The sequence below is a fragment of the Echinops telfairi genome, unplaced genomic scaffold (genome assembly GCF_000313985.2).
Source record: "Echinops telfairi isolate 266 unplaced genomic scaffold, ASM31398v2 ScPeMD7_8;HRSCAF=38, whole genome shotgun sequence".
In the NCBI taxonomy this organism is placed as follows: domain Eukaryota; kingdom Metazoa; phylum Chordata; class Mammalia; order Afrosoricida; family Tenrecidae; genus Echinops; species Echinops telfairi.
The window spans coordinates 16,334,083-16,349,412 of record NW_022103905.1 but is presented as its reverse complement, the minus strand read 5'-3'; the positions used below and the strand labels follow the sequence as shown (position 1 = coordinate 16,349,412).

The 15,330-nt window shown below is 44.8% G+C and overlaps 1 protein-coding gene across 2 annotated transcripts in view; it reads right to left on the bottom strand.

The window, feature by feature from the left end:
- The window catches only part of AQP9 (aquaporin 9), a 54,051-nt gene that overhangs the window by 8,142 nt on the left and 30,579 nt on the right, over positions 1–15,330 (bottom strand). The window contains exons 3-5 of one of the 2 annotated variants that reach the window (XM_004709451.2): positions 14,070–14,207; positions 12,820–12,938; positions 6,412–6,629 (exon numbers count right to left, since the gene is read on the bottom strand). In XM_004709451.2, the coding sequence (XP_004709508.1) occupies positions 6,412–6,629; positions 12,820–12,938; positions 14,070–14,207 (475 nt within the window). The remainder of the gene's footprint in view (positions 1–6,411; positions 6,630–12,819; positions 12,939–14,069; positions 14,208–15,330) is intronic. The other variant, XM_045286526.1, reaches the window with a different exon arrangement.

Here is a 15,330-nt window from a genome sequence, read left to right as displayed (position 1 = left end):
AGCATGAACTTCTTCCTTCAGCACCAGTGGCTCTTGCTAATATGCTACCTCTTGAAATAGTGGAATGTCAACTAGTTCTTTGGGTTACAGGGACTGTATTCTCTCCGTCTTCTTTTGCTGCTTCCTGCATCCTTCAACATTTGCCCACAGAATCTGTTCAGATGGCAACTCAAGCCTTGACTTTTTCTTGAGCTCTTTCAGTTTAAGATGTGCTGAGCATGTTCTTTTCTTTTGGTTTTCTAATGCTAGGTCTTTGCAATTTTCTACTTTTTTTGTTTTCTATTCAGGTCTTTGACTATCATTTCTTCCAATTGCTGTACCTATTCTATGATTAAGAACAAGTTTCAGTTTCTTCTGACATCGACTTTGATCTTCTCGTTCTTTCCTGTCTTTTGAATGTCCCTTTGCATTCTCCATAGATGACGTTTATCATGTCCTCTCAGTTCACCAGGTCTTCTGTCATTAGTATTCATGTGTGAAATCTGGTCTTGAGATGGTCCCCAAATGTAGGTGGAATAGACTCAAGGCTTGTGTGGACTTGTTTTCATTTTCTTTATTTTTATCCTGAACTTACATATGAGCAATTGATGGTCTGTTCCACAGTGAACCTCTGGCCTGATTTGAGCTGCTGACATTGAGCTTCTCCAGTGTCTCTTCCCACAGATGTGGTCAGTTTGATTTCTGTGTAGTCCATGCAGAGAAATACATGGGTATAGTCGCCTTTTGTGTTGTTGAAAAAGGTCATATTTGCTATGAACACGTTGTTGGTTTTGCAAAATTCTTCCATGTAATCTCCAACTTTGTTTCTATCACCAAGTCCATATTTTCCAACTACTGTTCCTTCCTCTTTGTTTCCAACTTTTGCATTCCAATGACCAATAATTATCGATGTATCTTGACTGCATGTTTGAAAGTCATTGGTGGAATTCTCCAATTTCTTCCTCATTAATTTGTGTGGTTGGTGCATAAATTTGAATAATAGTAGTGTTGATTGGATTTCCTTGAAGGATACAATCCCATCACAGATAGCATTGTACTTCATGAATGACTTCTCAGTGTTCTTTTTGACAACAAATGTATGGCAGGCCTCTTGATTGTGTTAATCCTGGCATCGTAAATCATGATTTTCCTATTCAAAATAACCAACCCCAATCAACTGCAGCTCACAAATGATTAGATATTGATTTTTTATGTGCTCCATTTCATTTTGACCACTTCCATTTTTCCTAGATTCATATGACCCACTTTCCAAGTTCTGATGATCAGTAGATTTTTGCAGCTGTTTCTCCTTACCTGGAGTTGTCCTCATGGGCAAACCAAGATCCTGAGGGCTCTACTCCCATAGACTCACATCAGACTCCACTCTGCGAAAGCAGCTTCTCCTCCGTGACATTCTGAGCTCCCTGACACGAGTGGCCCATCGTCTAGTCAGTCCTCTTTCGGACACTATTTTGCTCCTATTCATCAGGCCTTGCGTATCTGACAATGTTTCAAGGCTATGCATAAGATTCTCTGTGGCTCCTTTCTCCGAAGTGGGGAGCCAACGTCTTCTTCATGGTCTCTGTGCTTAGTCTGGAAGCTCCACTCCTGTTCACTTTGGGTGGCCCTGCTGGCATTTGAAATACCAGTGATATAGCGTCCAATATCACAGCACCAAACAAGCTACCGCAGTCTGACAAACTGGCAGAGAAGTTGTAGCGCACAATCCTTAGAGAATCGTTTACTTGGGCGAACTACTTAACAGTTAGTAGTACCCCTTAGGCCCTTCAAACACTAAGCCATCAACACCTTAATGTGAATCAGTGGGGAGCACTTTGATGGGAAACATCCCAATACGGAACGGAGAGTGAAGACTCAGACAGGCTCTATTGAACTCCCTGTTAGCCCCTTGGGACCTCAATCCCTGGTCATCTTCCACTGCTTGCCACACAGAAACAGTGAGAGCCTGAGAATATCTCAATCTTGGTTTTATCTGAGACTTGGATGTAGATCTAAGTTGGATATCTGCTGAAGTGTTTAGTCTAGAACCCTGAAAACGCGTGGCATTCTAGGGGCACTTTGAGTGACTGCTTCCCCTTATAGGTTTTTGAGAAGATCTTTTGACTCAGAAGAGGATCCCTGGTGGCATAGTGGTTACACATAGGGCTGTGATCTATAAGGTCAACTGTTTGGACCCAGTAGCTGCTTAGAGGGAGAAAGACTGGGCTTTCTACTCCTGTAAAAAGCTATAGTCTTGGAAACTCACAGAGGCAGCACTACCTTGCCCTATGAGTTGGCATTGACTCGATGGTAGTGAGCTTAAAAGATTATTTATGTTTACTGTGAATTACCAGTGGGCCTAGCTCTTCTCTAACTAGTTTCTGCTCTTCTTCTCTCCCAATCCATCCTATAAAATAATGCCGGATCATTTTTGCTAAAGTGAAGCATGTATAGCATGTCTAACTTCTGCCCTGAATCCTTTGCTTTTTCCAATAGCCTACAGACTAGGGAACAGAAAACCCAAACTTTCAATTCTGGGGGCCCAGCTTCTCCATGGTGTGATAACAACTGCCCTTTCCAATCTTCTTTGTGAACCTTCTCAGAATAGATTGCTTGTGATTTTAACAGTTTGTGTCGGTACACAGGGGCCTCTTTGCCTGAGCTATCTTCTCAGTCTCCATTGAAATGCTACCTCCAGCGCTCATAGAACTGGAGCTGCTCCTACCTTCTCTCAACTTCTAGAGTTAAGTAGCCAAACCTCCTTAATAGCACTTGACAATTTCAACCTAATATAGAAGCTGATGCTATCCTCTTTAACTAGAACATAAATAAACCAGTGAACAGGCAACAACTGGATCTTTATCTTCATTAGCAAAGGGCGTTGGTGCCAGTTATTTTAATAGCTTTTTTCCCATGGGTGTTTGTATGAATGAATAAGTGAATGCACAAAGAGAGGAGGTGCTGATGATAATGAGGACCATGGTTTGTCACCAGATGGCCCAGAGTTCTCTCATAGCAGGAGTTCTTCTCCCATATACTTATAAAAGCAGAGAAAGGACAGGCAATGTTTCTACATATTTGGAATCACCATCACTCTTAGAGCTTTGGATGAGTTCAGGAGGGGAGCAGAGCATCTTGGACATTTTTGTCCAGGATCTGTATGAAGGTGATTGGGAAAGTAGCTGCCGAAAGCAAGACTCTGACCAGTGGGAGGGCTGGCTCGGGGTTCTGGGAATAAGATCTTCGGGGCATACGCATTGGTACTTCACTGGAAGAGGACAAGAGAACCTATCTAGTTGAGGACATGCTGTTCAACTTTTCTACATTGTGATGATCTGCATTCTAGGGCTTCTTAATCTTTGTACTATTGGCATTTGGAATTTGTTGTTGTGGTTGTGAGGGTCTCTTCTGTGCACTGTAGGAGATCCAGCCTCATCCTTGGCCTCTACTCACTAGTTGCCAGTAGCAACCCCTAGCAAACAAGGATCTCTCCAGATAGTGCCGAATGTACACTATAGAGCAAAACCATCTGTTTGGGAATTACTACTGTAAACAAGTGATTGCATAGTCAATGCTGCTTAAATCACTTTAAATCCCTTCCCTCCTAGGACACACCTGGCACCTAGCATTTATTCATTCATTTCTTTCGTGCATGTTTACTAAGCCCTGTCTTGGGGCCAGCCCTATTGGTGCCCTTGTAGAGATGGCACTGAACAAGCTGTCTGCGTTCCTGCATCCGTGATGCATGCCCTGTAGAGCAGTGGTTCTCAACTTTCCTAATGCCGAGACCCTTTAATACAGTTCTCATGTTGTGGTGACCCGTATGTGGGTATATCTGCATGTGGACGGACCCGCCGGGAGATAAAGGAGTGGTGTCTCGGTTCCTAAGACCATCGGAAATACGGTCTTAGGCAACTCCTGTGAAAGGGTTGTTCAACCCCCAAAGGGGTCTCAACCCACAGGTTGAGAACCGCTACTGTAGAGGCTTTCCATGAGGGCATGGTGGGGATATGAAGTGGTGCCAGTTATTGGAACAGCTTTTTTCCCATGCTGATGAAGGGCAACAGAATTCTCATTTTAATAAAATCATCATATGTACATGACTGCATTGGGCAGCATTTAGGGCCACTAATGTCCTTTGTTCTCACAGCAAACAGTAGGCTAAAATTTGCTCACACTTGCTCTTTTTTCACATTATGACTGGGTTTCCTGAGGAAACTTTCCCACAGAGAGCCAGGCTAGGGATAGGCCACCATGACTTTTGATGGAGCAAAGTAGGGAGGGATTCATGGGGAAGTTTTTCCTGGGGGGTGAGGGTGGGAAATGACAGTGTGTGTGATTTCCTCAGTGTGACCTGAGGTAGAAAGTGTGGGGTTGGCTGTTTCTTTTGAGGTCTCACATTGAAGAACATCTTATTCATCCATCAACACCCAACTTAGCGTTCACTTCTCCAGTGACACTTTCCCCACATTCCCACACAGAGCTAGACCCTCCTCCATGGGAACGCCCACTGCACTTGGTTTAGGGCCTGCCAGTGCACTTGATACATGGCACAAGGCACTTGATTCTAGTCGCCATGACACGGCCCTTCCTCTATGCCTGTCTTCAAGAAGAGATCACTGAAGATAATGGGTGCTACAGCAAAGTGTGGCGAAGAAGCACACTAGCCTGTGTGATCCAAGGATGATAAGTAATAAAATCCAAATCCAAAGGAGAGAATTATATCAGAGCTTAAATTGTGGACACCAGATTTGCTGAAGGCAATGGATGACAGTGGGAACCCAAAATCCATTTCCAGGGTCCCTACATGGATGAAGTCACTGAGTAATCTCCTCTGATCATAGTTGAGGGATGTGAATAGCCTTGCTATCAAACACAAATTATCATAAACATCATCATGGCAGATGTGATTAGGCTAAAATGCGACACCTGATCATCTGATCTTTCTTTTGACCCATTTTAAATGTCTTCTAGTTTTTAACGCTCCCTGCTTTTTCTTGATTTTTTTTTTACTTTGGTTTATTTTTTTATTGTTGTTAGTCTTTTATTCCCCCTCTGTTCTCTTTCTTTCATTCATTTTTGGTATGTTTTCCAGCATATGAAGACTGGGATGGCGAAGCTGTAGAGACAGTCCTGGATTAGGGGCTTACTGGGGTCACAGGTGGGGGGAGGGAGGTTGGAGGGTGATATAGTTTATTATGCCAGCCTGGCTGATAAATACAAGTGGGATTAACTGAAGGGCGGAGAGATAATGGCTCAGTGAGCCTCATCTTTCTTGTCTCTTGCTCTTTGATCATCGGACCAGTGTGCGGCTGCCTTGCTCGTTCTTTGCCTCAATTTATAGACTATACTACCTGTGGGACGCCTACCCTGTGGACTGTGTCTCTGTAAGTTGAGGTCCCTTTAAGGCATCTCTGGAGCTGGGGACTGGCAGTTGGGACTGGTGGTTAGTTGACAGTTGGTGATCTGCCTTGTGATTGGCTGCTGTGCTGAGAATAGCCTCACTCTATAAATAGGGGGGGATCTGGCACCAGAGAGAGGAGAAGGACTGCTAGTCTCTCACAGCCCTGAGCCATTTGTAGTGCTTATAATTTAACTGTTCATTTGTTATATTTATCTGTATATAATTTAACAGTTCACTTCTTGTTATATATCTAATTATCTTTATAAATAAATATATTTAATTATCAGGAATTTGGTTTTATCTCTCTAGAGAACCCTGTCTAACACAGAGGGAAATGAGAATCTAATAATGAATACGAGAGGGAAGAATATGTTCTGGAACTGATTGTAGAGATGATTGTACAACTTTTTAAAATATGACTAACTATGGGAGTGTACGATATGTCAATAAAACTGTATTAAATTTTTAAAAATAAAAAATGGATAAAAACATGCGTTGCACAAGGCGAGGTTTCGTGAGATCTGGAGTTTTCCCTGCCTCGCCGCCCCGTGCCCATCACACAGGTAAAGCTGCCTACAGATCAGTGGAGTGAAGTCGTCAGTGGATGAACCACAGGGAGCGTGCTTCACCCACCAGAGGGCGTCCTAGAGAGTAGCAGAGAATGTACAGTCTAACCCCACCTGTGCCATGAGGTGGATGTGTGGTCATGTTGCATGACCAAAATATGCTCAGAACATCATATAACAATTGATGAGTTATGATGATGATGATGATGATGATACGACACAGGCCTACAATTAGTCTGGAACCAGCCAGCCATCATTCACTTGCTCTCTATCTTTTCTGTCTCTGTCTATATCGGTCTCTGTCTATCTCTCTCACATCTTCACATATGCACACAACAAAACACCAGTAAAACGGTTCCGCTTCTGATTACAGTGTAGCCTTAATCTCCTCCACACCCAAAGTCAAAGCACCACCTTCCCCATCAAAGCACAGCTGGAATCCTCTGCTCTGCTCTTACTTACGTGAAGACGGCTGACCCCCATCCCGCCAATGCAGTGAATAATCTGGGGCTCAGGTCTCGAGCTGGGTTCATGGCACAGCCACTGTTCAGTCCCAAAGAGGAAGAAATGACAATAATCAGGAGGCCAATGACCACAGGCTCTAAGCCTTTTGGGACGCCCATGTTTCTGGAGTCAAAAATGGCAAAGACAATCATGAGGAGGAACGTCGTGGAGATTACCTGGAGGGGGAGAACATATGCAGGGATTTTGGTTGTTTTTTTTTTTTTAAAAAAATCTGAAAATGATGAGCATGTATTGGAAGAGACTAGTGCCGCGGATTGTTCTTCCTACAGCTATTAGCAAAGGGGGTGCCGCTCGTATGTGTCCCCACTTACAGATAAGTTACCCGCCCAAAGCCATACATGGAGCAAGTGGCTTCAAGTTAGGACCAAGAGAGTCTGGCTCCAGATACTGTTATCTAAACTGCAACACTGCACTGCTAAGCTCCTACCCGGCCAAATAGAAAGACCTGGAAAATGAACCAAAGGCTCGTTCAAATTCGTGGGGAAAGCACCGTAAGATGACCATCAATAGGCAGGACAATGAGACAAGTAGAAAATCTTAGAAAAGTGAAACTCAGAAATAAATAAGTTGGAAAAACAGTACAAATGAAAACATGCAAATAGTAGCAACTTTTAAGAAAATACCAGCTTTCTCCGCTTTTCTAGTAGAATGGAACAAACACAACAGTTGTTTGGTAAGGGACATTTAGCTACATACATTTTAAAAGGGAAAGTTTCAAAGTATTCAATACTCTGACTCAGTTAGATATTTAAGAACTATCCCGTGAAAATAATCTATAAGAAAAAACACAAAAGATAATTATGTTCATGTTGATAAAATCAGTGGAAACATGTTCACAGTACTGAAAGACGCGAAACGTGATGCTGACTCATGGTAACTCTAGCTATGATTTCTGAAATGATGGCCCTGCACAGTAGCAGCCAGCTTCATGTTTCACCTCCGGAGGGGCTTGTGGGTTTGAAGCACCAACATGGTGATTGGCAGTTCAAATCCTAGCCCATGACACCTCCGAGGCTCCTTGGAAAATAGAAGCCATCTAAATACTGAACAGTAGGAGGGAGGCTAACTGTGCCTGGTGTGCCTGTTTAGTATTTATTATATAGTCATTACAGTAGCCCCGGTGGTGGAGTGGTTCTGTGTGGTGCTGCGATCCACATGGTTGGCAATTCCAAGCCAGTAGCAGCTCCTCAGGAGAAAGACTGTGTTTTCTACTCCCTTAAGGGTTCAGTCTTGGAAACCCATGGGGCAATTCTAACTGTCCTATTGGGGGGCTATGAGTGGACCTGGACTCCATAGCAGTGAGTTTGGTTTTCTTTATGTAGACCTTATAAATACACATAAAACCTATGTTGTAACTTGAAAATGTTTGATATTAAGTGAAAAATACATAAATTATATGTACATTATGTTTTATATGTAAAAACATGCACAAAAGATAAGCAACATGAGAAAGTATAAGAAATCATAACAACGCTTCTGAGATGGTGAGTTAGAGACAGTTATTTTATTCATTCTCCGTTTTCTAAAATTTCCAAGCTCTTAATTACCTTACCAGCTGCGTCATGAAGTGGTTACTGTGCGCCAAGTTCCTCCTGTGCTTTAGCTCCTTAAAACTTCCTGATAACACTAGGAAGCTGTTGTTGTTGTGAGGTGATGTTGAGTCAAGATCAACTCATAGCAAGTCCACCTGATGGAGGAGAATCGACCAGAGGGCTTTTGGGGCTGTAATCTACAGAAACACATCACCAAGCCTTTCTCTTGTGGAGACATTGGGCAGAGTTGAATCACCAACCTTTTGGCTGGCTGCAGAGCCTGTAAACATTGTCCCCTCAGGGCTGGAGATGCAAGGAGGAAACTGGAGTAGAAGGAGGTAGGCATGTGCCCAAAGGTACACAGTTTATAAGCAAAAGAATCTGGGTGTAGAGCAGGCAGCTGATTTTAGAGTTTGAATTCTTCACCATTTCATCTGCTTCCCCAAATAATAATACTAATATAATTTGTATTCAAAGAGATATGTTTTCTCCCATGAATGCCTTTCTTCAAATTTCCTTTTGCCAGCTTCTCCGGGCAGAGCAGAAACTCCACCTGTGGGCTTTTGTTGCCTTCTGACCACAATTCTGCCTCAACCGTATTATCCTAGAAGATATGGATGCCAGACCCCGAACTTGAAGAAGGAATTCCATGGCATTACTCTTGGTCTGATGGGTGCTCCATCAGTCTTTATTGGCTGAACGAAAGTTTATGGATTAAATTATTAAAAATTCCTGCACCATTTCATAATCTTAAGGTAAAGTAGCCAATGATCATGGTAACCAGGAGTTCTGCTGGGTGTCAACTGACCCACAATTAGCATTTTTATGATCTCCTTCCAAAGTCCAAGAAATGTGAGGGGCTTCTAGAGAATTTTCTTGGGGATTAAAAAAGAATGTCAGAGTGGGGCCCCGCATTGCTCTGCCAATGATGCCTGTGTTTCTGAGTTAGGACTTTAACAGTAGCATTTGCCTACCTCTGTTTTTTATTCATAAAATGAGGAAGTTGGAATACGTAATCTCTAAATTTTTTCACTGATAGGGAAAAATATGATACCATATGACCCTTAGAGTTCTTGAGATTTCAATATATATTTGTGGAAAATAAAAATAAATGACATAAAAAAGAGAGGCCCCAGTGAAGCTGCAGTTGTGGGAACAAAGACCATCTAAGAAATGGATAACCCTCCATGAACCTGAAGCTCCACTGACCGAAGACCAGGGAACCTCCTTGTGGCTGGGGCATTTGGTGATACTTCTGAAGCTGTAGCACTGGAGAATTCAGTAAAATTTTATAAGATTCCATCTTCAGGGCAGGGAAAAGGCCATGGCAAGGGTAAAAAATAATTATCATTTGTGGACTTTTCATTTATGTTCCGGCAATTTCATCGCCATAACGATGCTCTGAGGTTGATATCATTGATTCCATTGATCAGAAAACTAAACTGAGACTTCTAAAGTTTTTGACTAACTTGTTCAAGGTCAAATGCACGGTAAGAGGCAAGCCTGAGATTCTATCTCAAACACTCTTCTCTCTATCATTCTCCTTTCCTTGGGACTGCCAGCCCTCAAGCTTCCTGGTGTCGGGGTGCTGAGGAAATGGGGCAGAGGCCACATCTGTCCTCCTACAGCTCCCATAGTAAAAGGAGAATCCCCCTCTACACCCATGCAAGGCAGATTGCTACAAGGCAGAGGTCAGACATGGCCCCACTCTCCATCCTTCTTAACCTCATCTGACACCACCCGCCCTTAAGCACGCTACTTCTCTGCTCGGGTCGGGAAGTCATCGCATTTCCATCAGAACTTGCAGACAGTTCTCAGGCTTGTGGGGGTTTATTAGGGAAGCTAACGGTTGCAACATGGTAAGGACATAGTTCTTTTGTCGGCAGTGCCTCTTCTTAGCCATGCTGGCGTCATGTTTCGCTGGGCCTTGGCCTCTTGGCCACATGGTCCTCTGGCCTCTGCCTCTGTGGGCCAGGAAGCCCACCTGCCACTCTGTCTCATGGCCTCTGGTGTTTCTGCTGCAACTTCAGAGAAGGATCTTGCCCCCCTTCTGTCAGTGGCTCTTCTTCCTTGATGGCCGTAGGATTCTCTCTCTCTCTGCTTCTAGATGGTACCAAGTTGTTACTGTTGTTGTTGTTGTCGGGTGCTGTCGAGCCCATGCCACCTCTTAGTGAGCCTATGTAAAACAATGCCATCCTCACAATTGTTATGATTGAGCGCCTTGGTGCACCCACTGTGTCGATCCATCTTGTTGAGAGTCTTCCTCTTTTTCACTGCTTCTCTACTTTACCGAGCATGATGTCCTTTAGCAAAACTGACCACTTCCCTGCATCCGTGTTGAACACATCCTGTTGGCATGGTATCCTCTAGTCATTTGGTGGGAATTACAAAGTCCTGGGTACTCAAACTAAATTTGCTACTATCCAGTCTGTTTTGACTTATAAAAACCCTATCAAACTAAAACAAACATTGCCATCGAATTGATTGTGACCCATAGTGACCCTGTAGGACGCCAGAGTCCTGCCCCTGTGGATTTCTGAGGCCATAAATCTTTGCAGGAGTAGAAAGCCTCCTCTTTCTTCTGCAGAGCAGCTGGTGGTTTCAAACTGCTGGCCTTGTGGTTAGCAAACCCAACACATAATCCACTAGGTCACCAGGGCTCCTAGCAACCCTATGGAAGAGCTATATTTAAGTGATTTCATTTCACCACAAAAGATTTCTGGGGCCAAACAAATCTCAGGAGGGGCCCAGGCTTGCCCCTGTAAGAAGGAATCGAGCGTTTCCCTAGGGCCCTGTGGAGGGGAGCAGGGCGGAGGGAAAGGATACAGGGGCTGAGGCTTTACTTCAGTCCTCCCTTCCTCAGAGCAGCCTGAGACTATGAGAAAGTGAGTCTGGGTCCGCATCACAAGGCACAAATACACAAGCTTTTTCTGGGCATGCCAAGGTTCCTGAGAGACAGTTGATGTTTGCCTGCCTGCCTTCCTTCCTTCCTTCCTTCCTTCCTTCCTTCCTTCCTTCCTTTCAGTGGAAATGGCCTGGATTCACCTGAGCCATCTCTTCCGGCCCATCTTTTTCATTATAAGACAAACTTGACCTGAATTTAATGGAACACAGGACTGCACAGCAACTCTGTACTTCTTGTCTAGCTCCAGTGTCCATAGTGAGTCACCCGACGTGAGGGACCCAGCAAACACGCAGGCAGTTTGCGCTATGCTGCATGAGCTTTATGCGTACATAAGGCAGGTACAGTTCCCACCTCCCCCAGCCCTTCTGACTGCCCTGAGAATAAACTCCTGCCCCTTACACAGCGTTGCTATGAGTTGGATGGGACACAGTGGCCCCTAACACCAACAGCAGACAGCCCGCTTGCCGGCTTTTCAAACTGTGGGAAACTCCCATGCACCTTCTGAGCGCTTATCCCGGCTCTCCACTCTCGGCTTGTGTGAAATCAGCTCAAACCCTCTTTCCCTTTTGGTTCTTTTCATTCGGGACCACCCTCTCTTGAAGGGGGACGTTTTTTAAACACGTTGAATACTCCAGTGTAGAATAAGATGCATGATTTTCACTGAACTATTATGCTTTTATTATTGAAACTTCAGATAACAGTTCTTTCTCTGGGACTTGTTCCTATCGTCTTAGCTCATCAAAGCGCTCACTGCTGTAAATTCCTAGATGTGACCCCTAACATTCCACTTTCCTATCTGATGAGTTTCTGTTTTGCCTTGTTCCTTTGTGCTTATGTAATTGTTCTGTTCCTCAACTAGATTCTAAATGCCTTGGCAGATATGCTTCACAATGCACTTTCCTCACACTATTTAATTTGATCCTTATAAGTAGTATGATGAGCACTAATAGCTACTCGATCTTATGCATGGAAAACCGGGAAACCAAGGAATGAAGCCATGTAGGACGTTGAGGACACCACTGTGATCGGAATGTGCATTTTCACACTCTGAATTGTGTGTCTTTAAAAATACTCTTGTGAGACTCTCAACCTCCAGGCTCAGGGCTGAGCATAGAGTGAGAGCTCAATGGACACTGGGTGCCTATTTGCTTTGTTGACCAACGTGGAAAGAAAAAGGCTGAGGACATGAGGGCATCCACGTTTTCATCCATCACGAAAAGGGAGAGGGACACAATTGGCCAACTAAAAGACTCATGTTTCACTCATGCCTGCTCCAACCTGCCCATTGTCGATCACAAGAGGAGCTCTGAGTGGCTGCAGAAGTTGTCCGTTCCTCCTTCCGTGGTCAAGCTAACCAGTCAAGTCTGGGGCTCCATAAGGAGGAAGAATCTGTTGGTTTGACAATGTTGGCCCTGCCATAAACTGATCCCAAAGGTTGTACTAACGGCAACACCACAAATACTTGGAAATTCTTCCAGCTACTTTGAATGTTTGGAAAGGCCCATGCCCATGGGGAGACAGAGACACAGGACACCCCAGGCTCAACTACCACACTGCACACTTCTTAAATTGAAATAGAAATGTCTGCTCTTGAGACCTCCTTACTACACCAGCCAGACGGACAAATCAATAGTGAAGTGAACCTTCTTTTCCCCTGCAGAGGTCAAAAGGCCCTGCTCTTTTTCTGGAACTTAATTGATGTGAAAATCGTGTACCTAGTAAAGAGATAGCAGAAACCTCTTTCAATGGGGTCAACTTTTGCAAAGGTAAACATTTGTCAAAGAGAGCTTGGGTTTTGCCCAGTGACCCTTGGCTTTGGAAACTCAGCCTTTCTTTCTGATAGGCCTAGGATGTACCCTTGACTTATGTCCTTTAACCAAAGTTGGGTCTATATTAAACTATACTTACTTGGTCTGCAAATGCATTCGCCAGGGACAGGTATGGAGCAGGGTATGTTGCAAAAATATGTGCAGTTGCGTTTTCTCCCACGATGAGCAATTGTCCACCAGCAAAGGACATAAGTCCATCTATAGAAGACAGAGCTCTCTTCATTAGTGTTTTCTGGGTGGGGTAGAGGGAAGTCAATGCACTGGACAATGACAGTCAAACACCAAGGTGCAGCTTGGCACAGCAGCATTATTTGCCTCCCTCCACTTCATAACAAAATAGCTGCAGAGCTTCTTAGGGGAATTAGGCCTGGGGCTGAGGGTGATGGGTCATAGGTAGAGAGCCCTGGCCACCCTTGATGCTCCATTGAAAACTTGGACCAAATTCCAAGCCCGTGGGTCCTGGGAACCAATCTTCTTTGGCAGAATATTTGGAATTTTGTAGATTGACCTAAAGCCAAAGTAGGGGTTAGTTCTGCTCTAAGCGATATTCGTAATTCCCAGAGGGATCCCACTACCCTCTGACATTACTCCAAAGTATGAAGATTCCAGGCATAGTAAAGATGTCCCCTCAGCAAAAGACAGGCCATCTGCAGCATAGACGGCCCTCTTGCCATAGCTGCTGATGCTCAGAATTTCTGGTTTGGCCTTACATTCCTCTGTAATTCTCTTAGACTGTAATTCTTAGCAAAACATTCTTTGGGGAGAGGTTCCTTCCAACAATCCAGATCTCTCAGGCTTTGTTACTAAATCCCAGTTTCCTAGGACTTCAATGTGAGGGTCAAAATGTATTGGAACTTACCTTGGGTCAGATGGAGTAGTTGTTCTCATGACACCACAAGGATTTCTTAGTGTGAAAGACATTAGAGCCATCTGATCAATTCCCTCATGTTTCAGAGAAAGAAACGATGCCACATGGGTCGGCAGCTTTCCCTGGTTCAGTCAGAACTCAAGTCTGGGTCTTCAATCACCAGCGTGCATGCTTTCCCCACAAGTTGTTGCACAACGGGAGCCCTGGCAGTTCCGTAGGAAAGGGCTGGGGACTCCCCACCCAGGTCCCTGCTCTGCCCGTTGCTTCAGAGACTTTGCCATAGTCCCTCTCTGAACACTTGCAACAACTCATCTCCCAAACAAGCCAGAGAAAGCAGGGAAGAGGCCACTGGCCCATGGCTTCCTTGTTCTTGCCTTGTCTCACTTCTTTCTGCCAAGCAATTATGACTTTTGATGGCTGCCCCGCTCTCTGTACCTTTCAGATTTGGGGGCCCCACTCACCGTAATAAATGCCAAAGAGGGTGGCAGCCCCCACGAAGGCTCCCAAGAACTGGGCTCCCACATAGAAAGGAAATTTGTACCATCTCATCCGTCCGAAGAGACACATGGCAAATGACACGGCTGGGTTAATGTGGCCACCTGCAAGGAAGACGACATGGCTGGGAACGGTGGAGGGCCAGCCAGGGAGAGAGCGAACGTGCAGGAGTCCTTATCTGGGGCGTCAGGCAGAGAAGATGTGTTAGGATGGGGTGTCAAGAAAAACCAAACCAATGACGCTCATGTCTGTCTGAGAAGCAGCTTTGTATCAAGAAGTAATTTTATATCAAGAAGGTGTCCCCCATCGAGTCCAACTCAAGTCCCTGGGTCTGAAGCTGGCAGGAGCCCTCTTCCGACTCATGCAGCTGCAGCAGAGGGTCATAAAAGTGAATCAGAAGCAGGGAGATCGCGGGCTGGTGAGTGCAGAGTCCCCTGGCTCAAGGATCCATGGGAACATGGACAAACGCTGACAGAACCCAGGGTCAGTGGCCCACATGGGGCCATTCCTGGAGACAGAGACATAGAATCCAAAGAGGCAGGAGGCAAAGGGAAAGAGCAAGAGAGAGGGATTCCCAGTGTGTCTCTAATGAAAAGTCACATGCCCAAGGAGGCAGCACTAGACTGTCACCTGACTGGCAGGTTGAATTCCACCCGGATTTCCACACACATGTATCAAGTTGGCATAAAATCTAACCACCACAGAAGGCATGCAAGGAGAAAGAGGCTTGTGTTTGTAGGTTTCAGGGAGAGCGAACCAATAATCCCAGGATATCAATAGACCCCACAGGGTTCTGAAAGGGTAGTCGTGGAGAGAAAGTCACTGGCTAGGCATACCTGGCCCACAGGTGGATTGTTGCCCAGAGGCAACCATGGTGAGGGGTGCAAGAAGAGCATAAGTAAACATCTCTGATCAAAAATACCTTCTTCCACCCATGGGAGATTTATTTCTTTTAAGAAATGTACGTTTCAAAAAAGAATTTTCTGTAGGCAAAATTTTTAGCTACCTTACCAACCCAAACCAAACTCACTGCCATCGAATTGATTCTATCTTAGAGGGGCTCTGGCAGTTATATTTATGTGAACTTGACCCTTTGTGAACATGTAGCGGTGGAGTCCAACCTCTCAATCAGGTCACAGCCTGATGATACCTCTTTGGGGGGTGACCTTTTCAATAAGAAAAACAGTAAGAAACCCGCTTCCGCTCTGCCCCTTTGCTCTCCCTGCT